Source organism: Oryx dammah, unplaced genomic scaffold (genome assembly GCF_014754425.2).
Source record: "Oryx dammah isolate SB20612 unplaced genomic scaffold, SCBI_Odam_1.1 HiC_scaffold_4, whole genome shotgun sequence".
Taxonomy (NCBI): Eukaryota; Metazoa; Chordata; class Mammalia; order Artiodactyla; family Bovidae; genus Oryx; species Oryx dammah.
In genome coordinates this window covers 59,286,909-59,314,144 of record NW_024070188.1, presented here as the reverse complement: position 1 = coordinate 59,314,144, position 27,236 = coordinate 59,286,909, and the positions used below count along the sequence as shown (strand labels likewise).

The 27,236-nt window shown below is 41.8% G+C and overlaps 2 protein-coding genes across 2 annotated transcripts in view; one reads left to right on the top strand and one right to left on the bottom strand.

Moving 5' to 3' along the window:
* Nucleotides 1-22,502, top strand: part of SLC2A12 (solute carrier family 2 member 12) — a 67,483-nt gene extending 44,981 nt beyond the window's left edge. Inside the window, exons 3-5 of the mRNA XM_040239267.1 lie at nt 4,319-4,441; nt 8,457-8,589; nt 21,151-22,502. Of these exons, the coding sequence (XP_040095201.1) occupies nt 4,319-4,441; nt 8,457-8,589; nt 21,151-21,304 (410 nt within the window). The 3' untranslated portion in view covers nt 21,305-22,502. The remainder of the gene's footprint in view (nt 1-4,318; nt 4,442-8,456; nt 8,590-21,150) is intronic.
* A 1,872-nt stretch (nt 22,503-24,374) lies between these two features.
* Nucleotides 24,375-27,236, bottom strand: part of TBPL1 (TATA-box binding protein like 1) — a 38,728-nt gene continuing 35,866 nt past the window's right edge. The window contains exon 7 of the mRNA XM_040239268.1: nt 24,375-25,526. Coding sequence (XP_040095202.1) covers nt 25,447-25,526 — 80 coding nt within the window. The 3' untranslated portion in view covers nt 24,375-25,446. The remainder of the gene's footprint in view (nt 25,527-27,236) is intronic.

Here is a 27,236-nt window from a genome sequence, read left to right as displayed (position 1 = left end):
TAAAGTTTAATCCAATTAATCCATGTAATCCAATTTCTCCTAAAATATTTTAGAAAATCATTTCTGATGGATTCTGACTAGAAATCATTAAAATAGAAAGATTGGGGAACATTGAGGCTGTATTTCATTGCTTTTCTTGGTTTGTTAATATTCTTGAATAAGGTATCTATTTTAAAAGCGGCCAAGAGTGAGCAAAATTCAGAGAGACTGAGAGAAGGAAAAATACAAAAAATAAAGTAAAGCTACAATATCATTGCTGATGTTGTGGATGGTGGTTTGCTGTGCTGTGCTTAGTCGCTCAGTCATGTCCGACCCTTTGCGACCCCATGGACTGTAGCCAGCCAGGCTCTTCTGTCCATGGAGATTCTCCAGGCAAGAATACTGGAGTGGGTTGTCATGTTCTTCTCCAGGGGATCTTCCCAACCCAGGCATCAAACCCAGGTCTCCTGCATTACAAGTGGATTCTTTAGCATCTGAACCACCAGGGAAGCCCAAGAATACTGGAGTGGGTAGCCTATCTCTTCACTAGGGGAACTTCCTGACCCAGGAATCGAACCAGGGTCTCCTGCATTGCAGGCGATTTCTTTACCAGCTGAGCTACCTGGGAAGCATGATGATGGCTTATGAAGGAGTATATTTTTAAAGGACAAGATTTTCCCACTCAAGTCACTTATAAGATCATAATTTAAACATCTAGTTGGAAGGAAATGGGCATACTCCCTTACAAATTCACATTTTAAGTACCTCTTTACAGTGAGAGGAGAGCTGGGTCTGCTGCACATTGCCTACAAAGTCAGTAAAAGCCATAGGATTTGGCTTCACTCCTACGAAGTATAGGACACTGGCTCCATCAGTTTGTTGGGAACTCTACAACATAAATGTAGAACTTCCTCCAAGTTGCTAGGAGTTCCCTAAGAGTTTCAAGGGAAGGTAAGAGTTTCAAGTCTTCCATGAGTCTTTCAGACTTGAGGCTGCCGTGCCACGTGGCAAGCCAAATGGAAAGCATGCCTGAAATGCTGCAGCGTTTACATCTGAAAGCACAGTTAGAGAAAGGACAGCCTCAGTGGAAAAAAATGTTCAGCAGTGGCAGAAATATAGGAGGAGGGAGAGATAAGCATGGCTGCTGACATGGCAGAGCTCAGCCATTTCCACTGATTGGCCCTATTTATCCAAGTTTGTGTTCTCTGCTGCACACAGAGCCACTTCAACGAGTTTGTCCCTCATGGTTGCTTTATGGCACTCTGCAGCCGTAAACACCACAGATTTCATCTGGATCAGGCCTGTTCTGTTAGGCAACCTTGGTGATTGAATACCGTGTGAAATACGAGTTTCAATATTTGTGGACAATCATCTCCCAACAAGTCCAAAATTTTATCAATCCTTGTAACCTGGAGAAGAGTTTAAAGACTCACACAGACATTTATAGAGGCACATATTGCAGAGGTGGTCCTGGAAGAGAAGGATAAAAGGTGAAATAATACATGTCAAGCAGAATTGTTGCAGGGCCTGCTCACCTGCAGTGAATGGCTGCACTCATTGTGGAAGAATTATTATATCTCTGACTACTCCAGAGAGAGCCACCGCTTTACTTCAGCGTGTGGCAGTAACTTGATTTTTGGTAGTGAGAAATTAGGCTCTCTCATTGGAAAAACACAGGATTTAAAAAAAACCAAACTTCCACCTATTATTAAATATCAATATATTAAATTCCTGTGATAGTTTATACCTCTTTGCTGTTTACTTACAAATTGAAACAGCTTCTTCATTCCCTCTGCTCTAGGTACTTATAGCCCTTTTCCACTGTTCAGTGGAGACAAAATTCTGGCACCATCTTGCACCTAAGACTGCCATGGAGGGACTTTATCCTTTCAGTAAGTTCTACCTTGCTGCAAATAGCACTTTCAGATTTTTATTTCACTCTCTATGCATCTGAAAACCTGTACTTTTTATGATTCTGAGATCTGTTAAAGCTATTTTAACGTTGTCATTGTTGTTCAGTCGCCTTTGAGACCCCATGGACTGCAGCACGCCAGGCTTCCCTGTCCTTCACTATCTCCTGGAGCTTGCTCAAACTCATGTCCATTGAGTCGGTGATGCCATTCAACCATCTCATCCTCTGTCATCCCCTTTTCTTCCTGCCTTCAATGTTTCCCAGCATCGGGGTCTTTTCCAATGAGTGGGCTCTTTGCAACAGGTGGCGTAAGTTTTAGAGCTTCAGCTTCAGCATCAGTCCTTCTAATGAATATTCAGGGTTGATTTCCTTTAGGATTAACTGGTTTGATCTCCTTGCAGGACAAGGGATTCTCAAGAGTCTTCTCCAACACCACAGTTCGAAAGCAGGACCTCTACCTGCATCAAATACCCATGGCAGGAAGGAGCCTGGGGGACTGGCCTGTGGCATAGATGATTTGTCTTCGACAAAATGAACTTACTTACTTTTATCTTGTACTTGCTCAAGGATAGCCTTGTTACAAAGGCTTCACCAAAATTACGCAGCTATCATTCTTCTTAGAGCCAGATCCTCTGTCTTGCAAAGCTCAGGGCAAGGTTACCTGATCTTTGCACTGGTCTCCAAGGATATAATCTGCAGGAACCTGGTGAAGGACTTTGGGGCATAGAGTGGAGGGGAGGGCTTTGGAGTGTTATTTTGGAATTCCTTATTAATTAGAAAACAATAATCATGTTCCTTTGCTTGTGATTCTCTTCCATACCCTCAAGGTAACCGTACATAGATTCACTTGGAGCAAATAATCAAGGGGAAAAAATGTGTTTGCAGCCCTATTCTGTAATTTAAATATTTTTCTTTGAAACAGCAAATTTACTTTGAGCAGATGTTCTCTCTACAGAGCGTGATCCTGCTACGAGAGGTAAATTTTCAGTCAGAGACACAGGTGACAGCCCCATGATTCTGGCACAGGCAGCCCGAGTGGTTGCTGGTCAAGGGGGGCCCTCCTCAGCCTCTTGTTTCTTCCTCCTCTGGGGTAGGACGTGCAGCTGGTCTGTGTATAAACACTGGGTTTGCAACACAAGGTGACTTAGGCAGCACTGAGCCAGGGCTGGGGCAACTCCCAAGCCCTTCTTTCTTCAGCACCAGAACGCTTATACTCCTTATCTACATGTTCATTAACAAATATTTATTGAGCCACTCCCAAGAGCACACCGAGATGAAAAAGCGTGAGATCCAGAGACGGTCCGGGCTCCGTGCTGCCTCTGAACTCTGTTAGTGTTTAGTTGCTCAATCATGTCCAACTCATTGTGACCCCATGGACTGTAGCCCGCCAGGCTCCTCTGCCCATGGAATTTTCCAGGCAATAACACTGGAGTGGGTTGCATGCCCTCCTCCAGGGGCTCTTTCCGATCCAGGGATTGAACCTGCGTCTCTTATGTCTCCTGCATTGACAGGCAAATTCTCTACTGCTAGCGCCACCTGGGAAGCCAGTGTTGGGACCCTGGCAAATTATGAACTCCTTTCAACCTCAGTTTCCTCTACTTTAAAAGAGGGGAAGAGTAATGTTAGTCTCTAATGAAGAGGGATTCAGTGAGGATCCAATGATAACAAGGTTTGTAAAGGGCTGAGTCCATTGAAAGAACTTGTAGCTATTAGGCAAACTGGATTTGATGGGCTGTGAGCAGAAGTCAAGTAATCACATCAGGCAGGTCCTATAGTGGTCTGTGTCACTCTTAGATCACAAAAAGTCCTCGGATAAGTTCTTGTGCCAAGAAGAGTCTCCTTTCAGAAAGTAAAATATTTGATATAAAATCAAATCCTAGAGCTCTGTTTAACTGAGAGCTCTCCACCCAGCTTGCCACAGGCCAGGAAGCCCGAGTCAGGGACAGGAGCGGAGCCCGTCTCCTCTTCCACTCTCCTGGCTCCTACCCACTCTGTAGCTGTGATGGTGGACTTCTCCAAGGTTAGGGGCAGAGGAGATTACAGGATAGGGCCCAGAGGAAAGTGGGTAGAGCCAGCATCTGGCACTGAGGCTCTGTGCTTGGCAGAGCCTCAAAGCTGCCTCCTGTCGTGGGCAGGTGGCCCCAGCCACTGCGCTTCCCGTTTGCAGTTCTCAGGACAGTGTCACCTGCCCCAGCCCTTTAGGTTGCCCCCACTACTTCCAGGGACCCTTGTCAAGCTCCCTCAGTTTCATATTTCACTGGAGAGGGAAGAAAGCACATCCCTCCTCCTTCCTCATGTAGAAGGACACGGCCCTGCAGCCACAAATCTCGCAGAGGCCAGTGGGGCAGAGGTCAGTGAGCTGGCTGTCAGCTTCAGTGGATTTTCCTTCATTCTGCTGTTCCCCGTCCACTCTTCCCTTTCTTCCAGTGCCCTGGTTGGTGCTGAGCGAGATTTTTCCTGGTGGAATTCGAGGACGTGCCATGGCTCTAACTTCCAGCATGAACTGGGGCATCAATCTCCTCATCTCTCTGACATTTTTGACGGTGACAGGTAAGAACTTGCTTTTCCCTAAGGGCTTTTATGCTCTTAGGACAGGTGTTAGGGAAGTACATCACCTGAAAAACACTCTTGTCAACATTTTCAAACACTCAAAAGTAAAGAGGATGGCAGTGAACTTGATGTACCAACCACCCAATTTAAACAGTTATCAATCCTTAATTCAGTCATGACCCCACTTGTTCTGCCCCCAAATTAGCTTAAGTCATGTTCCAAACACGTCTCTAAAGTTTCAACAGGGACCTCTAAAAGATAAGACATCTACATACTGTGACTACAATAGCATGTTCACCCCTAAAAAAAATACTACTAATAATCCCTTGGTATCAAGTATCCAGTCTGGGTTCACATCCTTCCAATTGTTTTATAATTATTTTCTCACTTTATTTGAATCACAGTTCAAATAACTGACTTACAGTTGATTGGTATGTCTCATAATTTACAGGTTTCAACTCCATGTGTCCTCCCTCCCCACACTTTATATTTTTAATAAAGAAGCTGGGTCATTTGTTTCATAGACTTGTTCCCAGGCTGGATTTGCTGATTGTAGTCATATCACATGACCCTCTGTCCTTTGTGTTTTTCCTGTAAACTGCTATTTATCTGTGAGTGCTCAATCACTCAGTCATGTCCAACTCTCTGTGACCCCATGGACGGGAGCCTCCCAGGCACCTCTATTCATGGGATTTTACAGGCAAGAATGCTGGAGTGGGTTGCCATTTCCTTTTCCAGGGGATCTCCCCAACCCAGGGGTTGAATCTGAGTCTTGTGCGTCTCCTGCATTGGCAGGTGATTCTTTACCCCTAGAGCCACCTGAGAAGCCTATTTATCTGTAGAGGCTGGGAAAGGTTTAGCCTTTCTTGTTTATTTGCAAACCCCTTCCCAGGTGATGGCGTGTGTCCTGCTGTTAGAGGCATGCCCTGTCTGTCTGTCTCCCACCTTGTCGTGCCTGCATCCTTTGAGGATCATTGCCAGGATCCTCAAAGACCTTCCGTTATCCCTAAAAGACCCTGATGCTGGGAAAGATTGAGGGCAGGAGGAGAAAGGGGTGACAGAGGATGAGATCATTGGATAGTATCATTGACTCAATGGATATGAGTTTGAGCAAACTCTAGGAGATGATGAAGGACAGGGAAGCCTGGTGTGCTGCAGTCCATGGGGTCACAAACAGTAAGATACAACTGAGCGACTTAACCACAACTGAATTTTTACCAGCAGTATTTCTCTAAGGAGAAAATTCTTCTCATTAGTTGTTTGCCTGCCCTGAGTATGGATCATACACTAGATTCATATACTAGCAAGATTAGTGTTTGAAACTTTCTCTTTATTTTCTAGTTTTCAAAATAATAAGGTGGCTCCCCAGCATCTTCAAAAACGGACTAATGAGTTGAGTTTTCTTTATTTTATATGTATATGTATATATATAATGCATAAATTTTAAATAGTGCATATATAAATATAGAGATAATACATACATTTTCAGAAGTGGTTCATGCATGCATACTTAGTCTCTCAGTCACGTCTGACTCTTTGCGACCCCATGGACTGTAGCCCACCAAGCTCCTTTGTCCATGGGATTTTCTGGGCGAGAATATTGAAATGGGTTGCCATTTCCTTCTCCAGGGGATGTATACTCAAAAAATATATATTTAGAGGGAAAAACAAGAGTCTTTGAACTCTCGTACTTCTGAATCTTGTTGAACACTTTTCTTTTTTTTAGTACATCTACTTTTGGAAGTGAACTTTTGGAGTTATTAATTAAATTTAGCTTGTGTTTTTAATAAATTTTAAAATATTTATGTCCCACATTTTTGGAAATAGCCTAAGACGAAACAAAGGAACTGGTAATTTGCACCAACCATACGTCTCCTGCTGAGATCACACACATAGATCCATGCCCTTCACCTTCTCTCTTTCTCTCTCTCTCTCTCACACACACACACCCTTACCTGACATTTATATAGAGAAAGAGAAATATAAAAGAAAGAATGGAAATGATGGAGGACAAGTAAAGATGACACAAATCTCTGGAAAGGATAGCTAACATACAGGATGAGCTGATGAAGACTCAAGTTCTGAGTGGACTTTTAGAACAAATGATTGGAGAGCATATTCATTTATTAAAAAAAAATCCTGGTATGATCTCAGACCTGTAGATGACATTTCATTGGACTAAATTTGAAATTCTATACTTCTTTTCAAAAAGTCAATTTTCCAAGTAAAAGATATAAGGGTTCTGCTTGACAGCAAGCCCTTGGGCACTGACTTTTAGTGCAATGTCAGCTGTACCAATAAAAGAAGAATGTTACGGAGACACAGACATACCCTCCTGTGGTCATAATACAGCTGGGTATTGCTTTCAGCTCTGAGTAGAATATTTTTAGAGAGTTTCAGTGTGTCCCCAAGGAGGGCACCGGGTGACATGGGCACGTGGCCTGTGGTCTGTGAAGAACAGTTGCAGGAGCTCGGGGTGTTTGACTTGGACAAAAGGATGCTCAGGAAGGGGTGGAGGTGCATTCAAATATTTGCGGCATGTCTTGAAGAAGGAATGAGAAGGCTGGTGCAGAGAACAAAACAGAGCCTCTGAACCCAAATTCCCAGAAAGGAGACTTGGCTTTAGAAACGAATGAGGAGTATGTTTGAAACAGACAGGGCTGATTCACGATGAAGTATACATCTTTGTAAGTGGTAAGCTCCCTGTCCCTGTAAGTACTGAGACGGAAAAGGGGACAAGTTTGATGAGATGAGCTCCCCCGCTCCACCTTCTACTTTTCTGATTTTATGCCCCAGAGAGGGAAGGAGGACCAAATCTTTAAACTCTTTATTAAGTATTCGCTTGGGGGAGACCATGCACCAGCAGCAAGAAAGGCAAGAGAGAGCAGACTTTAATTAAAATTGCCAGGAGGACTGTAGTGCTGGTCTTTTTTCCCTCTTGAACCCACCTCAGCACAGCTGGCCTGCAAGTGCTTAATATATGTAGATCCTTCCACTCTGCATTTACCAAACTGCCTTCTTGCATAATTGGTCAGTGTTCCCGACTGACTAGCTGTGATTTATGGCCACTAAGGGCTATTTGCACTGTTTCAGTCTGTGGCTGGTCTGAGCCAGGCTCCTCCTCTCTGCTCCTGGCTACACTGGACTTTCTGCTGTGCACAGGATGCCACAATACAAGGGCAGACTGGAGTGCATTGGGGGCCACCTATCACTAGTTACCTTACCTTGACCTTGGTCAGTACTACAAAGGGACAGTACCTCTGGCAAGAAGCCGTCAGAGGAAACACTAGGTTAGCAGATGAGATCCATCAAAACCTGGAGAATCCTGCTTCTTGCTGATGCTTCTTAGCAAGTTAATATCCTTCATTCAAGCCATTATCACTTTTTTTCCCCCTCTGAATCCAGGAAGCAGCATTGCAAATACAGTGCCAGCTACTAAAATGATGAAATACTGCCAACATGAAGTGATTTATTCAAGTCAGAGTAAAGAAGGGGAAGTTCATTCCAAGAAGAGTCCATTTGTATACATGTCTTTACAAATGTCGACCAAATAGAAACCAAACTGCTATGGCAGTGATTCCCAAGAGAGGAACTGTAGGGGGTGAGGAGAGAGGAGAGTGTCTACATTCTGCTTTATGTTTTTCTGTGTTGTTTGAGGATAGCTTACTTTCAGCTTTATGTGTTTCTGTGTTAGTCGAGGTTCTTTTTGTTTGTTTGTTTTGCAATGAACATGTCTATTACCATTTTGAAAACAAAAAGTATGTTCACCAAGAAAATGGCATTGGGTTTAAATTGTGATCCTTACAAGTTCACCAGAGAGAGCTGGGGTTGTTTGTGAAAATGAACCTTTCAGATGCTAGCTATATTTTAAATTTGTGATTGCTATTTCCCTGCCTACTACTGGCATGTTTGAAAATACATATGTTTTTATATGTGCCCTAAGAAGTGTCTATCCACAAATGGGATGGAAGCAACACAAAATGCATCTCTAACTAGTTTCTTTCGTCTCCCCCAGATCTCATTGGCTTGCCGTGGGTGTGCTTTATATATACAGTTATGAGTCTAGCATCTTTGGTTTTTGTTATTGTGTTTATACCTGAAACAAAGGGATGCTCTTTGGAACAAATATCAGTGGAGCTGGCAAAAGAGTGAGTATTGCATGCGTTGCTCTCTGAACAGCACTCTTAGCTCAAAAATTCAGCTTTTATATACAATGAAATGATAATATCAGAAATTATTTTAGGATATATGCTTTGGTGGGGAACCATATCTCAAAAAATAATTCCAGTTTCTCTGCTATGTGTTTAATTTGCATAATTCTCCTAAGAATTTAGAATAAGCACGGTTTTCTAGTCTTCCAAAGCTCTTTTCAGTAATGATTGAAGAACTTCTCCCATCTCTGCGCCTCCCCTCACAGGAGTGGTTTTTTTGTTTGGGGTTTCAGATTGGTCCCAGAATGACATGCTCACCCTGTGCTAAAACAGTGGGCTTCAGCCTTCTGTATCACACTGGTAGGTTTCTTGAAGCCCTAAACATCCATTAAGGCTGAGATTACCAGGAAAACTCTCTGGCTTAAATGTCTAGAATTATTCCAAATATGGCACAAAGTATGTTATGCAAGATGGAGAGTTTCCTACATGAATAGGCAATTAGAACATTGGTTAAAAAAAAAACTCACATGGAGAGATCGCTTAAACAATTCAACACAGCAGTGGGCTGTAGAAAACCCCTGTTTTCTTTAGGAACAGAACTCACAACTCTGAGTGATGAAACTGGCCTGTGGGAGGAGGCGATCAGTGCGCAGGGGTCAGGCATGAAAGGGAACTTGCACCTCTTCCTAGCATGTAATCATTCTACTTGAAATACAGGAATACTTGTGCTTAGACTTTAACATAACAGGAGGAAAATACATATTTACAGCTTGATTTTCTTCTAAAAATACTTCCAGTACACTAGAGAGAAATGTTATAATGGCTAAAGAAATTTGTAAGCACAGTGATTCTTCAGCTTTTGTCTGAAGGAAGAATAAACCTGAGAGGTAAACTGACATACACTGAGAGGTATATGTGTGCAAATATATAGGCCGAGTTTTTAATCCTGGTTTAAAAGTATTATATAATAATTATTTGTTATTATTATTATTAGGGTATAAAGGAAGTAGGAGTACGGACGATTTTTACTTTGTACTTTATATACTTTAAAATGTTTTACAAGTAATTCTCTGGCCATTCAGTAATAAGGACTCGGTGCTGTCACTGCCAGGGCCTGGGCTCAATCCCTGGTTGGGGAACTAAGATCCCACAAGTTGAGTGGGGCAGCCAAAAAACAAACAAACATAAAAAGGCTTACATTTTAAAGACATTTCCTTTTAGTAAGCAGAAAAGCTTTTCTCTTAATTCAACATAAATATCAACTGTAAGGCTAATTTTTGATGCAGATAGGCCTTATTTTATAAGTATTCAATGAAAATGGAAATTACTCACTTACAAAAAAATATATATATATAGTTGTCATGAAAGCCAGATATCCCCTTGGCCTGGTCAGAGCATTGTTTGGCTCTATACAAATTAAAGTCAAACAATCGGATTTCTTGGTGAGCGCAGAATCTGAACAAGACAATTAATTACACATACATGAATTACATAAGGAATATCTTCAGACCTTAATAACGCAGTGCATTCATCTGTAGACTGGAAACACATCTGACAAATGCAGGCCTTTTCCAGAAATGAGATGCCAGGACCCTGTTGACGTCCACCTCTACTGGTCACCCTTTACTTCTCATCCTTCCCTAAGAGCTTGTTTCACATCACTGGTTTGTTTAGATATAAAACCTTCTCCCCAGATGTAGTGGCTTGAAATACACTAGTTGCTATTTCCCATGATTCTTTGGTTTGGCTGGGTGGGGCCCCTGCTTATTTCACCTGGGCTCAGTCATGTGACTCCAGCATCAGCAGGAAGGGCAGCTGGTGGAAGATGCTGACACAGAGGGGAGTTTCAGTTCTCTTTGGGTGGCCTCATCCTCCATGAGGCTAATGTGGCTTCCTCACCTGTCAGACTCTGGGCAGCATTCCCAGATAGTGGAGGCAGAAGCTGCAAGGTTCCGTGAAGTTTCCATTCTGGAAGTCCCGCTACATCACTTCCATCACTTTCTATTGTCAGTACAAGTCCTAAGGCCAGCCCAGATTCATATAGCGATTGACTTATGTCTTGATGAAATGAAGGACAAAGGTCTTTTGTTTGTTACACTTAACCTATCACATCTATTCTTTATTTCTTTTTTTTTTTTAAGTCATTTATTTATTTGGCTGCACCAGGTCTTAATTGCAGCATGTGGGATCTAGTTCTCTGCTGCTGCTGCTAAGTCACTTCTTGGTGTGAAGTTGTATCCGACTCTGTGTGACCCCATAGACGGCAGCCCACCAAGCTCCCATGTCCCTGGGATTCTCCAGGCAAGAATACTGGAGGGGGTTGCCATTTTCTTCTCCAATGCATGAAAGTGAAAAGCGGAAGTGAAGTCGCTCAGTCGTGTCTAACTCTTAGCAACGCCATGGACTGCAGCCTACCAGGTTCCTCTGTCCATGGCATTTTCCAGGCAAGAGTACTGGAGTGGGTTGCCATTTCCTTCTCTGCTAGTTCCCTGAGCAGGGAATGACCCAGGCCTCCTGCATTGGGAGCTCAGAGTCTTTGCTACTTTGGACTGTGAGGGAAGTCCTACTGTTTCTTGAAAGTCTTTTATCTCCTGCATGCATGCTAAGTCACTTCAGTCATGTCCAACACTTTGCAACCCTATGGACTGTAGCCTGCCAGGCTCCTCTGTCCAAGGGATTCTCTAAGCAAGAATACTGGAGTGGGGTGCCATTTCCTTCTCCAAGGGATCTTCCCACCCCAGAGATCGAACCTGCATCTCTTACTTCTCCTGCATTGCAAGTGGATTCTTTACCACTAACGCCACCTGGGAAACCCTTTTACCTCCTAAGAAACAATTTTTCCCCCTGGGTCTTCTTCTCCTACCTCATCAACTCTTAATTCCTTCTTTCTCCTTCTACTCCTACATGATAGTTATCTTTGATATCTTAGCCATACATCCTTTTGCCTTAAGGCCAAATCTTCATCTTCAAAGCCTTGAGTAACCCTAGCCCTGGATAGTATTCCTTTCTCCTGGATCTTCAAGATTTTCTAGTCCTATTTTCTTTTTATGTTGCCTTAGCTAAAATTCTTGTGGTTTCACTTCCTTAAGTATGTTATAAAATTTTGGTTTCCAGGGATGGTCTCGACCCATTATCTTTCTTATATAACTTCTACAGTGCCTAGATTAAAACTGATTCCTCGTGGATGACTAAAAAACATCCACCATGTGGTCTGTTGATCCAATGCTGAATTCACTGTATGTGGGTATTAAATTGCAGACAACAATATAAATCATTACAGGTTTTGATCTGTGGATCATAGGATGAGATTTAATCTATGGCCTAACAGTCTGTGCAACGAGAGGAGAAAGAGGTATGTGTTCAGAAAAGGGAGATGAATGGGCTTCACCATACTGCTCCCTTCCCACAACTGCAGAGATTATTCATTCAGCTCTTTGTTGATGATCTACTATGGACTAGACACTGTATTAGGAAAGAACTGAAGATATCCAGAGTCCATAACTTCCTTATTTGAAGAGGCAGACCAGAAAACAGACCATTGCAATACACTGTGTTGGCAAGTGCAAAGGAAGGTCACATGTATTGGGGAAGAGAATTCCTTTAAAGGTAAGGGTTCAGTACAATTCTGGTGAGCAGTACTAATTTAAAAAATTGAAGTAGGGAGAAAGCTGTAATGAGTGAACTGAACAAGACTATGCATCCCTCCTTATCGCACTCTTTTTAAAAAAGTCTGAAAGCAGAACGTTCTCAATGATTAATTCACTTTAATTAACTTTAATAGTTAAGAAACTTTTAGATCTTTCATTTTCATATGGGACTGTCAGAATGTATCAAATTTCAAACCAAATGAAAATTTGAAGACAAAACTTAAGAAAAGCCAGTCTTTCTATCTAGTAGACCTCCAGAATACGGTATTCATAAGAACATAGTGATTTGGGTGGCTAAAATTCAACAAAAAGTAGGCATTAGAATTCAGGGTAGGGAACAAATTCGTCTAAATTAGCAAAACTCTGCATCATGAAATGTTTTTGAAAGAATCACATTTCTGTTCCTTTTGAGTCACACAATTACTCAAACTTAAATCCAGACCCTCTCCAAGAAAGTTTTAAATCGCAAATTAGGAGAGATCCAAAAGCCAAAGGCAGACTCTTCTTGTGCCAAGAGGTTGATGTAGAACAGATACAGATAATGGCACAGGTGTGAATTATGAAAGATGAGTTGGCAAAACAGTTCTGCATTTTGAATTCATTTCTAGCAGCAGCAAGCAGCAGTATCTACCCGGGTTGCATTCTTGCAGGGAAGCCCAGTACCTGAGGGCAGAAAGGAAACAGTTGCTTTCAGAAATCTTGGTTAACTGATTTCTACAACACCAAAGAGCCTGGGACAAGTCTTAGCTTGAAGCAGCAGATTGGCCAATGCTTTAAAAATTAGGAAGTAAGCAGCCTGAATGGTGTAAATTGACCAAATTTATGTATGAAGTATGGGTGTTAAACAAGGTTCCCTGGAGGGAAATGGTGGAGACCAGACTAGAAGTAAAATACATAATTTTATTGAAAATTTATTGAACTAGCTAAGTGAACATGGGGCGGCAGAAGCCCCAGGGAACTTGAGAGGACATGAAAGTTGAAGAAAACTTGAAGATGGAGGAAGACCACAGCTGAGCTAAGAAAGTCTTTCTGACCTTAGGAGTTAGTGAAACAAAGAATCAACTTTTGTCACCAGGGAAACACAGAGTTCAGATGTTATGTCCAATGATTTTCTAAGCAAGAAAGGAAACTACTTATAATATCGAATTAACTTCAAATTTGATACTCCATTCCACTTAATATTTTCATTTCTCATATTTAGAGCTGGCTTCTTTTCCTTCTGTTTCTACAAGGCTGAGAAAACACATCTTCTTCCAAAGTTGTTAAATTTTTTTGTAAGATAAACAATGACTCAGCGGAGAGGTCAGAAAAGATCTCACTAATAATGTAATTTGAAAGGATTTTATTTTGAACTCGTGCCCTGCCAGCTACAAACACAAAATGGGATATTTGCCATATGTGCTATTTCAGCTGTGACTTTCATTCTTTTCCCCAGTTTAAGTGGAAGCAATTAGAGAAACACAAGTTAATGTTTTGTAAATATTTTAGCTCTGAGGCTTAGATTATTTTTCACTTTTAGCAGCTAATTTTACGTGGCCATTCCTTCATTCATTCACACAAATTCATTTATCCTACTGAGCATCTGTTCCATGCCACACCCTGCTCTAAGCGCTATTACGTTAATCAGTGAGCAAAGTGCCGTAAGAATTAAGATAGTAAGTGTGTGTGTGTGTGTGTGTGTTGGGTGGGTACTTTGAATTGGTGATCTTAGAAGGTATCCTGAAAGATAACATTTCAGATAAAAACTCAGTGCTAATAAAGAGTCAGTCCTGCAAAGTGAGGGAAAGAGAATTCATGCAGAGAGAACAGCTAGTGCAAAGGCTACAGTAACATACTTGACCTGTTCTAAGAACTGAAAGATGCCTAGGAGGAGGCTGCAATCTTTGAGATTCAGTGAGAAAGTCAGTGGAAATGGATGTGTAGAGCTTCACAGACTGAGTGTGGATTTCATTCTAAGTGCAATGGGAAGCTACAAAAGTACTTTAAGCAGGGAAGTGATGTGACCTGATTTACTTTAAGGTGTGCCAAGCTAGTGTCTGCAGGCACACAGCTGCACATGGCAGAGAGAGCACATGAGCACAGGGCTGGGCCCCAGGTTCAATCCCCCTCATGACCTCCTGGGCCCCTCCCATGCCACCTGGCAATTGCCCATGTCCATTGTCCATGAACTGCCTCTCCTAGACAATTGCTCCACACCAGCTCCTCTCTCTGGGACCTTCCCACCTCCTTGGTGGTGGTGGTTTAGTCCCTAAGTCATGTCCAACTCTTGTGACCCCATGGACTTTAGCCTTTCAGGCTCCTCTATCCATGGGATTCTGGACAAGAATACTGGAGTGGGTTGCCGTTTCCTTCTCCAAGGGATATTCCTGACCCAGGAATTGAACCTGGGTCTCCTGCATTTCAGGAAGATTCTTTACCCACTGAGCTATGAGGGAAGCCCACCTCCTTAGCCCTCCTCATTCCTGCTGACAGCCTTACTTCTGACTTCATGGAAGCATGCATGCCCATTCACTCAGTTGTGTATGACTATTTTGTGACCCCATGAGCTGCAGCCCACAAGGCTCCTCTCTCCACGGAATTCTCCAGGCAAGAAAACTGGAGTGGGTTGCCATTTCCTTTTCCAGGGGATCTTCCTGACCCAGGGATTGAACTCAAATCTCTTGTGTCTCCTGCATTAGCAGGCAGATTCTCTACCACTGAGCCACCTAGGAAGCCTCTACTTCTGACTTTACAGAAGAAATGAACACAATCAGAAAGGAAACTTCCCTAACCTTCCACTTCACCCACATCTCAGTGTCTGTATTGAAATATAGTACCATCCCTCCAGGTTCTACCTTTAACTCATTGCTACATGAAGGTGACCACTTCACACCCTCTTCCCTTCCCTTTTCCAGATCATTCCCCAGCAGTACTCCTGGTCCACCCTTATCCATATCTTCCTTCTCTCCTGGATCTTTACTCCTCATCAGCAGAAAGATCTTATGTGATTTCCGCCCCCCCCCCCATCTTAAACAAAAAAGTCTTTGGCCCCATTTTCCTCCCTAGGTTTTGCTCTGCTATCATTTATTTTCATGTTTTCTTTGCCATAATTTATAGCAAAATTCTTCCAGAGTTGTCTCTATTCCCTGTCAGCAACTCCTCTCTTCCTATTCTCTCATGAACCTGCTCCAGTGAGCAGACTTTTGTGGGCAGTACTCCACTGACATTGTTCCTTTTAATATCCAGGTTACTCCACATTGCTAAACCCAGCGGTCAGTTCTCGGTCAGCATCTTAATGGCTGGCATAGTGACCATCGCTAGCATGGACTGGGGTGAGCGTGCCCTCCTTTCCAAGACCCTTGCTTCACTGCCTTCCGGGACCAACCTCCTGGTTGTCTTCTGCCACTCGCTCCTCCTCCCCTGCTGGATCCATCTCATGTTTCACTGTCTTAAAGTTGGCGTGCCCAGGGGTTTCATCCTCTGATCACCTCTCTATCCCTCACTGGCTCATTGATCTTAAAGCCATGGCCTTTATACTACCCATATGCCACTGATTTCAACATTTATACCTCTAGCTTCAATATCTTTCCTGAATTCAAGTCTTGTTTATTCAACTTTTTGCTCTACACCTTTTTTCAAATGTCTAATAAATCTTTCAAACTGAGCATCTAAATTCAACCCTGATGCCCCCCAAACCTACTCTACTCACAGACATCCACCTCACTTGAGGTCAACCTTATCTTTCTACTTGCTCTGGCCACAGACCTTCGAGTCTTCCCTTTCCTTCCCTCCCACTCCATGTTCAATCTTTCGGAATATAGTGTTGGTTCTTATTTCAAAATACATCTAGAACCTGGCCATCTTCACTGTTCTTTCTCTGATCTGAGTCACTATGCTCTCTCCTGTATTATTGTAGTAACCATTTGTGAACGTTCATTCTCTTCAGTCATGTCCAACTCTCTGAAACACTATGGACTATAGCCCACCAGGCTCCTTTGTCCATTGGGATTCTCCAGGCAAGAATACTGGAGTGGATTGCCATGCCCTCCTCCAGGGGATCTTCCCGACCTGGGGATCAAACCCACATCTGCCTTCATCTCCTGCATTGCAGGTGGATTCTTTACCCACTGAGCCACCTGAAACCCACCCCACTGGTCCTGTTTTCAGACTCCATCCCCTCGAGTGTTTTCCGCACAGCAACTAGTGACCCCTTTACATGTGATCAAGCCATTCCTTTGCTCCTCTTCCAGCAGCTTTGATGGCCCATGTTGTTCAGTTGCCAAGACATGTCTGACTCTTTGCAACCCCATGGATTGCAGCACACTCAGCCTCCCTGTGCCTGATCATCTCCTGGAGTTTGCTCACATTCACGTCCATTGAATCAGTGATGCCATCCAACCATCTCATTCTCTATCATCCCCTTCTCCTCCTGCCTTCAATCTTTCCCAGCCTCAAGGTCTTTTCCAATAAGTCAGCTCTTTGCATCAGGGGAGCTTCAGCTTCAACATCAGTCCTTCCAATGTGCATTCAGGCCCATACAGGTCTACATATCCTACCACTCTTCCCCACTTTCACTCTCACCAGCTGTATAGGTCATTCTGCTGTATCCCAAACACACCAGGAAATGCTCAAGATGCAGGGTCTCTGCCCTAGTTTTTGTATACTTACTTCCCTGTAGTTTCCCAGCACCTGGGATAATTTCTTTGCATATAATTGAAGCACATTATTGAAAATGAATGGATGAATGAATGAATTCGATATAGGAGTAAGGTGGCAGCCCACTCCAGTACTCTTGCCTGGAAAATCCCATGGACAGAGGAGCCTGGTAGGCCGCAGTCCATGGGGTCGCTAAGTGTCGGGCACGACTAAGCGACTTCACTTTCGCTTTTCACTTTCATGCGTTGGAGAAGGAAATGGCAACCCACTCCAGTGTTCTTGTCTGGAGAATCCCAGAGACAGAGGAGTCTGGTGGGCTGCCGTCTATGGGGTCGCACAGAGTTGGACACAACTGAAGTGACTTAGCAGCAGCAGCAGTGAAGTAGTGGGGCTTCTCCAGCGGCTCAGCAGTAAAAGAATCCACCTGCAATGCAGGAGATGTGGATTTAATCCCTGGGCTGACCAGACCCCTGGAGAAGGAAATGGCAACCCACTCGACTATTCTTACCTGGGAAATCCCATGGATGGAGGACCCTGGCAGCTACAGTCCATGCAGTTGCAAAAGAGTTGGACATGTCTGAGCAACTAAACCACAGCAATGAAATAGTCAGGATAATAACTAAAATTTTTAGCTTGAGAAGCTGCGTGGATGGTAAAATGGGGGAGCCTGAAAGAGAACTTGGTTTCAGAGCTGGAAAGATTACAGAGATGTCCATTTGACATCAGATGGATGTGTATTCACTGGCAGCTGGATATATGAGATTCTGGGGACATTCAGAGTCTGGGTCAGATTTGGGAGTAAATGGTATGTAGGTTATGGAACCAGATGAGATCATCTAGTCAGAGAGCAGAGCAAAGAGAATGAGGTCCAGTTGGTCTAGTTTATGCCAACATTTAGAGAACAAGCAGGGGAGAGTGAGCATGGAAAGCGCTGAAAAGGAGCCAACAGTGGGGCTGGAGAGGAGCCCGGAAAATATGGAATCACTGAAGCCAGGAGGAGTGTTGCGGGAAGGTGGCACCCAATGATGTTAAATGCTGCAGAGTGGCCAAGTACAAAGGGGAGTGGCGACTACGGGTTGTTGGGTACAGTCTCAGTGCGGCTGGGAGGACAGAGGTGACCGAGGAGGCTTGAGAGTGGAAGTTTGTGAAGACATCAGCTACAGTCCAGTTTTGCTGGGAATGGGAACAAACAGGATGATCACGGTCCTGACCGTCTTAACTCATCACTGCTCCTTTCACAAGCCTCCCACGCACCCTCAGACCACTCTGCATTTCAGCTCACTCTCTAACACCTACCAGGACTGGGAATCCACTGAAGAGTCATCATCCACTTCCTTTCTTACGTTAGATTCCATGCACCACGCCTCCCTTTACCTTGTCCCCTCTCCCTTCATTGTTCAGGCAAATCTTAGTTAAGTCTATTCTTAATCAGGCAAATCTGATTAAGTCTATTCTTAGCCTGTTTTTTCCCTGCATCCAAGGAACTACACATGGCTGGAGAAAATAGCCAACTGTGCTAGGTAAGTTCAGTTTTAAATTGCTGAATGTAAATCTCAAATAGGTTTCCAGGAATGTCCTTCCGCAGTTGGTTTTCTGACTGTCCTAGATGGCGACCTCACACTCTGTCACCTCTCAAACCTCCAGCATTCCGTCCCACTTCCTCACCCCCTGCTGATGGTCTTGGCTTTTCAGTTCACAAAAGAGAGAGAGAGAGAGAGAAATAAAGAGCCCACCTCATGCTCTATGCCATCTACCAAACTACCTACATCTATGCCCGTTTTCTGCGTCTTGGTATAAAGGCCAATTTGTCCATTTGTCTTGAGTATGTCATCAATTTCCCCCTTCTATGGGATTATCTGGAGAAGGCAATGGCACCCCACTCCAGTACTCTTGCTTGGCGAATCCCATGGACGGAGGAGCCTGGTGGGCTGCAGTCCATGCGGTCTCGAAGAGTCGGACATGCCTGAGCGACTTCACTTTCACTTTTCACTTTCATGCACTGGAGAAGGAAATGGCAACCCACTCCAGTGTTCTTGCCTGGAGAATCCCAGGGACTGGGGAGCCTGGTGGGCTGCTGTCTCTGGGGTCGCACAGAGTCAGACACAACTGAAAGGACTTAGCAGCATGGGATTATCACTACACACACACACACACACACACACACACAGCTACAGTACTTCCCATCCTCAACAAAATACCTCCCGAGACCTCAGATCTCAAATTCCCCTCAGGTACCACCCACTCCTTGCTGCCACTGTTCAGTTACAGGGTATCTTCTGTTTGTTTTCTCCACACCCTTACCTCTCATTCTATGTTGTATTTATTTACCCCACTCAGGTTTTCTTTGCTGCTTTCTTACTCCCCATGATCTCTGCTGTTACCAAACCCCTTACGTTCCCGTGTTACGTTACTCTAGCTGTATGTGCCCAGTTCTCCATGCTCCCATTTTTAAGCACTTTTTCTTCTATTTATTTTCTAGAATATTGTACTTTCTTGGTTTTCCTCCCTCATCAGTGACTCCCCGGTCTCCTTTGTTTCCCCTTCCGTCCTTCCTTCCTCCCTCCCTCCAAATACCATAATGCCTAGGGCTCAATCCTTGATCTCCATCTACACTCACTTCTTGGGTGTATTCCCCTGGCTTTATTAACCATCCATAAATTGATGATACCCAAATCATTCTCTCTGGTCTCTGACCTTTTACCTGATTTTCAATTCCCAAATCCGTCTACTTGACATCTTCGGTTAGAGCGTCCATAGGCATCTCTAATTTAACATGACCTACACAGAACTCTGGATTCCCAGTACCACTGACCACCCTTCTCATATTTCCTCCACAAGTCTTTTGCTTGGGGGAACCTCTGAGGCCAAGGGTGCTTCTGAGGCCAGAGGCTTGGGATTCATCCATTCTGTTCCTTACACTGTCAGTCTTGTTAGCTGTGAACATACGAATATACACTTTCTACCAGTACTATTCTAAATCCAAGCCACCATCTTTTATCTGGACTAACCTCCAAACTAGTCCTCTTTCAACTTCCACCTTCTGCAGTCCATCCTCCATACAGCAGCTAGATGGATCTTTTAAAAATGTTGTTCTTCAGCTCAAAATCCTACTACATTTTTTAGTCATTCTTTTTTTTTTTTTTTTTTTTTACAATATTGTACTGGTTTTGCCATAATTCAACATGAACTATGGCTGCTACCTACCCCTCCAGCGGCACTTCTGTCATTCACATGCTCCCATGTTCTAGCCATGCTGGACTTTCCGTAACATGGTCCTTAGTTGCCGTCCTTCACATGGTTTCTTCCCTAACTTCACTCCAGTTTCTGATCAAATGTCACTTCATCTTTGGAGATGCCAGCAGTATCGTGATAAAGGCCTCCATATCCCCACTAAGTCGTTCTTTCCCCCTTTCTTGGTTTACTTTTCTCATTAGCACTCTTGAAGTGAAGTTGCTCAGTCGTGTCCGACTCTTTGGGACCCCATGGACTGTAGCCTACCAGGCTCCCCTGTTCATGGGATTTTCCAGGCAATAGTACTGGAGTGGATTGCCATTTCCTTCTCTAGTGGATCTTCCCGACCCAGGGATCGAACCTGGGTCTTCTGCATCGTAGACAGACACTTTACCGTCTGAGCCACCAGGGTTGAAATCATGTGCTTATGTGCTTGTCTCCTTTGTTAAGATCTAAGATCCTTGAAAGCAAGGTCTTTACTCCAACCACAGAATACCTGGAATGTTGTAGCCACTCAATGAACTGGATAAACCATAGGACAGTATATTTAAGGGGAGAGAAAGGTTTGAAGGTGGTCTTTTTAAAAGTAAACATAAAATACTAGAGCATGTTTCTATGCTGATGGAAATAATCTTGTAGAAATGAATTTGTTAAAGCAGGAGCAAGAGAATGCAGAAAGCAGAATGTGTAGACACAAATATAGGCATATTGGTAACCAGTCTGAGAAAAGGAGGGGAAAATGAGAGGATCTGGGTTGTCATCTCCACTCATTCTATGTAAGACTACCCTTGGAATCCTTCCTTGCAGACAGGAATGCCATGGTTATTCTGAGAAGCCACCCCACCTTACCCTTTGCAGGAGATTGATCAAAGGTCTGTGGTGCCCGGAATTTCGTGACACATGGAAACTGCAATAAACATTGGTCTTTTTTGCACGGCTAAAACATTAAAGCCCCAGGGTAAAAAAATGATAGCCTGCACATTTTTTCCCCCCAAATACTGTAAATTAAGAATGACATTTTCATTAGTGCCTCTTTCTCTTTCAGGAACTATGTGAAAAACAACATTTGTTTTATGAGTCATCACCGGGAGGAATTAGTGCCAAAACAGCTTCAAAAAAGAAAACCCCAAGAGCAGTTCTTGGAGTCTAAAAAGCCACGGGATAAGGGACAGCCAAGGCAGCTTTCTTCAGAGATCTAATGGCCTCAAAACCCTTCAAGTGTTGATACAGAAAGAGAATACTTATGGTGTCTATCAATATGTGTTAGCCACTCCCGTGTTTTCTTTCCAGTGTCATGGAGCTGGTTTAAAAAGGATATCCTGAAATTATACAGTCTTTACTCATTACCCCACCCCCTAAAGGAGCCATGAAAGGTATTTGAGGAACAAGGTCCCAAGTGGTATCTTTCTTACTCTGAGCAGGATACCAGGATAAAAATAATACCAGCTGGTTCAGTATTTTCCAACTTTTTCACAGAGTAGCCTTCGAAAGATGATGAACCAGTGATGAGAGCAACTTTTATCTTAAGGTTTGTTATGCACAGAGGCCTGTTGTGGCTTTATTATTCAGACACATAAGTTGTCCGAACATAAGCTTACAGTTCTTTGCCTACCAAGACACTCCTCACACTAGGTCTTGTGTAAAAAAGAACCAAGACACAATATAGACAATTGCACACATGTTCTAGGTTAGAATAGGGTCCTGGTTAGGACTTTAGTGATCATTTCTAATTATAGTTCAACAACTATAAAGATTATCCATCTTATTTTATGAATCATGAACTACAATGTAATCCAAAATATTCTTTTATGAATTTGATGTATTACAATGTATTAAAAAAGAAACAACTCTGCAATAGTTGAGAAAGATAAGCATTTTTCTATCCATTAAAAAATATATGAGTAGAAAAGATACTTTCAAAATCATGGGATCATACTTATTTAGTAGTAATTGTTAGTAAAACATGAGAAAAGGAGTCAGGCCATTAGGTTATTTATCCAAATCTGTAAGTAATTAGGTCTGAGTTACTAAGTTAAGCTTGCACACGTCTCTCTTTGTAAAGCTTTCATGATAACTTATATCCATAGTTTCCTGCAGTTCTTCACACGCCTCAGGAATATCACTACCTCAAGTTACAGCCTACGGGCTATAACTGATGCTGACTTTCAGATGCTTGCAGACATAATAAATGACATCTAGACATTGGGACAATTCCCTCACTATGTTCTATGATGAAACAGAGATCACTGACTGTACCAGAAACTTGGGTTTTCACCCACACAGTAATGGTCTGCTCTTTTCTGTACTGCACCAGTTGAATTTTAAGATGTGGGGAGGCATTTTACCAATAAAATTTGGTACACTGGTAGAAAATCTACAATAAAAAATCTCAAACCATTAATGCAGTAATCCATTAAATGACTTAAGCTATGGGAAACACACACAAAATATACTGAACAACCTAAGTTGAAAAAGAATACAAAAATATGATTACCCTGAAGAAAAGAGAATCCTGAGTCAAAAGCCCTTTTCATTTAGCCTGAAATTTTTGTATCAGCCCGTAACAAACTGTCCCAGTTTGATATAAGTAAGATCTACTGCAGCCTTTTATAATGAAGTGGTCAGACTTCAGCCTCTGTAAGCAACAGTAAAACTGTATTACCAGAAACTCAGGAGAATGACTAAAAGTCCTGGTGCTGAAAAACACTATCTACATTAAAATTGGCAGGGGAACTTATGAAGAAAGATCTGCATTCTCCATGATGCACAGTACATTTCTCACGCAAGTTTGAGCATGAATTGTTCATCTGTTTTGGAAGAAGGCAAAGTATGTTCTGTAGATGTAATCGATTGAAGAAATTTATTAAGAACCTTCAGTGGAATTATATGCTGACATTAAAAAAGGCCACAACAGATAATTAATCGGTATGATTTTTTTTCTTTGCCAAGCATCACAGATTGTAAGATACTAACAAAACTGTTAAACTGTGCAAGTTCAAACACTGTCCTTTAGCTATTTCATGGCTTAGCCATGTATTATAAATGGGCAGGAAACTGTTTATAAACTTAGCAGGTTTATCATTAAGTGATTTCAACTTCACTATCTTAAGCATTCTATTTTTCTTTTATTATTCAGAATCTATAATGAAACAATTCTATTTTCAAACTAATTTTTACCCAATACAACCCCAACTACAGCATTTTCACTTTAAAAATAAAAAGGGGGAATACTTATAAATTTTTATGTATATATTTACAGTTTTTATTTATAAAAAAAATGTACAGCACTTGTGAAAAGCCAGAAGACATCAGACACACTCATTTCTTACCAGCTTTAAGGACAGTGGGTCACACCCGTGACACTTTGCCAGGCGACACACAAGCAGCAGCCCTGAAACCAGACCCAGATTGTCTTTCTTCCTCTTTTCTGAGAAAGCGTTTTGATGAGCTACTGATCTACCTAGTTTTCAAGTCACTCCAATACTGAAAAATCTTACAACATTTGGATCTGCATCTTGGCTTATCCAGCCCATGTTCCCCTCCAGCCCTCCTTCTCTATTTCTTTTTCTGTGAACACTGCAGAACAGGAGATCAGTTAATTACTGTTAATTAAGTTTTAGTGAAAACTCAAATTTTTCAAACAGTCTGCCCAGAACCTATAATTTTCATTGAATTTTATTCTGTATATATTTTATGAGGCTACCTAAACACAAAAGTAAAAAGTAAGAAAGAAGTCTGAAAATCACAATTAAGTCTCTCTCAAGAGAGAAAATATAAAAGTTAGCTCTTGCCTCCAACTTAGGAAGAGTGAGAGGAAGGGCAGGGGAAGGTATCGAGAAGACAAAGATAAACATAAAAATAATATGTCTTGTTCAGTACAGTTTTCAAGATTTTAGAACATGGTAGGGAAAATGTACTAGAATATAGAGGTTAAAGTGTTCCAATTTTTCACAAAAGTTCCAAAACATTTTGGAATTCAAGGTTTTAGTGGAAGACTGTGTTGTATTATTATCTCTATTAATGTTAACTGAGAAGCTAATATGACTCTCCACTTAGTTTTATTTCTCGGTAAAATCATTGTTAGTTAATACTCAATTGGTCGAGCACCACTACAGCTGGATACTCTTATTACCATTCTGGGCTCATGGGTGAGCCAGAGTCACTGGTTCACAAATGTGTATTTACTGTTAACTTTAAAGGCGTAATCCCATGTATTGAATAGTCACTCACTCTTTAGCTTCATCCATAAGACACAGCAAGGGGAAAGACTTATCTTGCAAAATGGCTTTCAAGTTCAAACTGAACTGCAGTATTAATATAGTCACCCTGGGGCACTTCTTGTTAAAACAGCACAATGTTTCAACTTCTGACAAGACTCCTAATATACAGCCTTGAGTATCAACCTCAGATTATTCTTTTCCTATAACCAGAGTTGAGTCTTTCCAGAATAACAAAGGTACATATGAGGTACAACCCATCACAGCTTTTCTCGTATTTATCTTGTAGGTAATAAGAGGTTTCTTTTTTTAAAACTACAACTCTGCAACTTTTAAAAGATGGTTAACATTTTCTACCATGTTAAATTAGCAACATAAAACATTATGCTTAATCTATAAAGTTCTATTCTGGTTCCCTACAATTTATATACAGGTTTTCATTTCTAATCTTCAAGAAAAAAAAAAATTCCTATTTGATATTTGGTAACAGAGCATTAAAAGATACTATACACACGTGGCATATGTGTATTTACAAAATACACTTCAAAACGAAGCTGACACACTTTAGCAAAAGTCTAAGCTTGCATAGATTAAAAAAAAAGAATTATGAATACAATTTTTGTTAAAATAGAAAAATGGGGAATAAAAGTTATAGAATGGATATGAAGAGAGATCTTTTCCAAACTTTTATTTGTGCACATTCAATTGAAAAAGATAACTTTGACAGGTTCTTTGGTGCCCATATTCAGCATACAAAAATGTAAAAGACTATTCACAAATAAAACACATTAGCTCAAACTGGAAAAAAAATAATGACAACAACAAAGCAATCTGCGGTAGTGCACACGGCGACAGCTCTGCTCACGGGGACATGAAAATCACTGCGAAAATAAATAGAAGTGTCCTTTTGTAAAAGCAGCAATGTCACGTCTTGTAAACTTCCTTTTTATATTACAGCAAGGTTTGAAATAAAATCCAAAGGGCCTGGAGCTTACACTGTAGCCGTGAAAGAATAAAAGAGTCTATTTCCTCAGTTACTGTTGGTCCGGTTTTCCTTTTGAGTCCAATGTGCAGCAGGTTTTAAAAGGTGCTCAGTTAAGGATTCTAACCAATTAAGTGGTGAATTATAAAATCTCTTTCCTGCTTTCAAACACAAATGGGTAAATCTGTTCCACAGCAGAAGCAACAGCCTTTACATTGGGTCCTGCAACAACACAATGGAGGAAGAGGTGAGAAGAGGCAGAAGAAAACTAGGAAAAGCTGATTTCCCAGAATTACAAAGAACTGAGTACTTTAGAGTATCAGGTTGTTCTTTTAAAAATCTACACTTATATAACTGTACACAAAGTCATAGTAACAACCAAGAAATACAATTTTTACAAACAGTTAAAGGAAATCAAACATAAAATGATGTTATTCATCTTGGTTTGGGTGCCACTGTGAAAAGAAAGTAAATTAAACACACACACACAATCACAGAGGAAAATACAAAGTGCTAAAATACGCTCATTAAAGGAAGGGAAAACAAGACAGAACTAGACAACTATTAATAATATTATCCTTTTGGTCACTGTAGCCTGGCTTCTGGTTAGGCTACGACTGAAGCTCATCACAGGAGTATCAAGGAACCCAGCAGAAGTAAACAAAGCTGCTACCAGAGTTGGGAAACCAGAGGGCTGTTATATAGTGCCCGGTCTGAACATGCCCACAGATTCACCACTATCTGGTATTCACATCTTTACTACTCATCAGGTCATTCACCCTTATAGCTTACTTCCCTGGTGGCTCAGTGGAAAAGAATCTGCCTGCCAGTGCAGGAGACGCCAGTTTGATTCCTGAATTGGGAAGCTCCCCTGAGAAGGAAATGGCAACCCACTTCAGTATTCTTGCCTGGGAAATCCCATGGACAGAGGAACTTGGCAGGATACAGTTCATGGGGTCCCAAAGAGTCAGACATGACACAGTGACTGAACAAGAACTGCCAATTAAAAACAAAAAAGCACCAGGGATGAGGTGATGTAATATATTTATTAATCCATACAATGCTAAGAGTAACTTTAAAATAACTAAGCTTTCATCTAAATAGGTAAAAATATATATAGAACAGTGAAAAATATTTTCATAAAATCTATTTTGAATAAATACATAAATACATGTATTTTCCCCCACTAACATTTACACTTACTTTTTGAAAGATCCTAAAAATGTACCTATGCATCCACTGAGAATCCTTTCCTGATTCACCTCACTCCCTCCAGAGAATAGAGCTCTGCCTGTCATCGCCACTCAGAATGTGTCCACTGAACTAACAGTTCAGAGGGTATTCCAGATGTTAATATATAATGCATACTAGGTAACCAGGTCAATGGTCTTCAGTTTGCCATTGTGTTAATTATCTATTAACTTAATATATATATTTTACATAAGCATTATTTTATTCCACACGTCTTGTTTACTCACTAAGTCGTGTCTGACTTTTTTGCAACCCCACGGACTGTAGCCCACCAGGCTCTTCAGTGCATGGGATTTCCCAGGTAAGAATACTGGAGTGGGTTGCTATGTCTTCTCCAGGGAATCTTCCCAACCCACGGATCAAACCGAGTCTCCTGCTTGACAGGCAGATTCTTTACCACTAAGCCACCAGGGAAGCCCAATTCTATACTTAGCAAGGACTTTATATATTTTAGAACCCTCTGAAGTCTGAGCTCCAAAGTGTAGAAACCCAAAGAAGGAAAAAAGAGACTTGTTCCCCATCACTCCATTTTTAAGGTTCAGGCATGATCCTGGCAAGAGCCTTTAAAAGTCTCCAAGGAAGATGTGAAAACCCATGGATGAATCAAAACTAAAGCTTTTCTATTGAATGTTTATAGGTGTATTTTCCTTTAAGGATTAATGGAATAAAAAGAAAATTCAA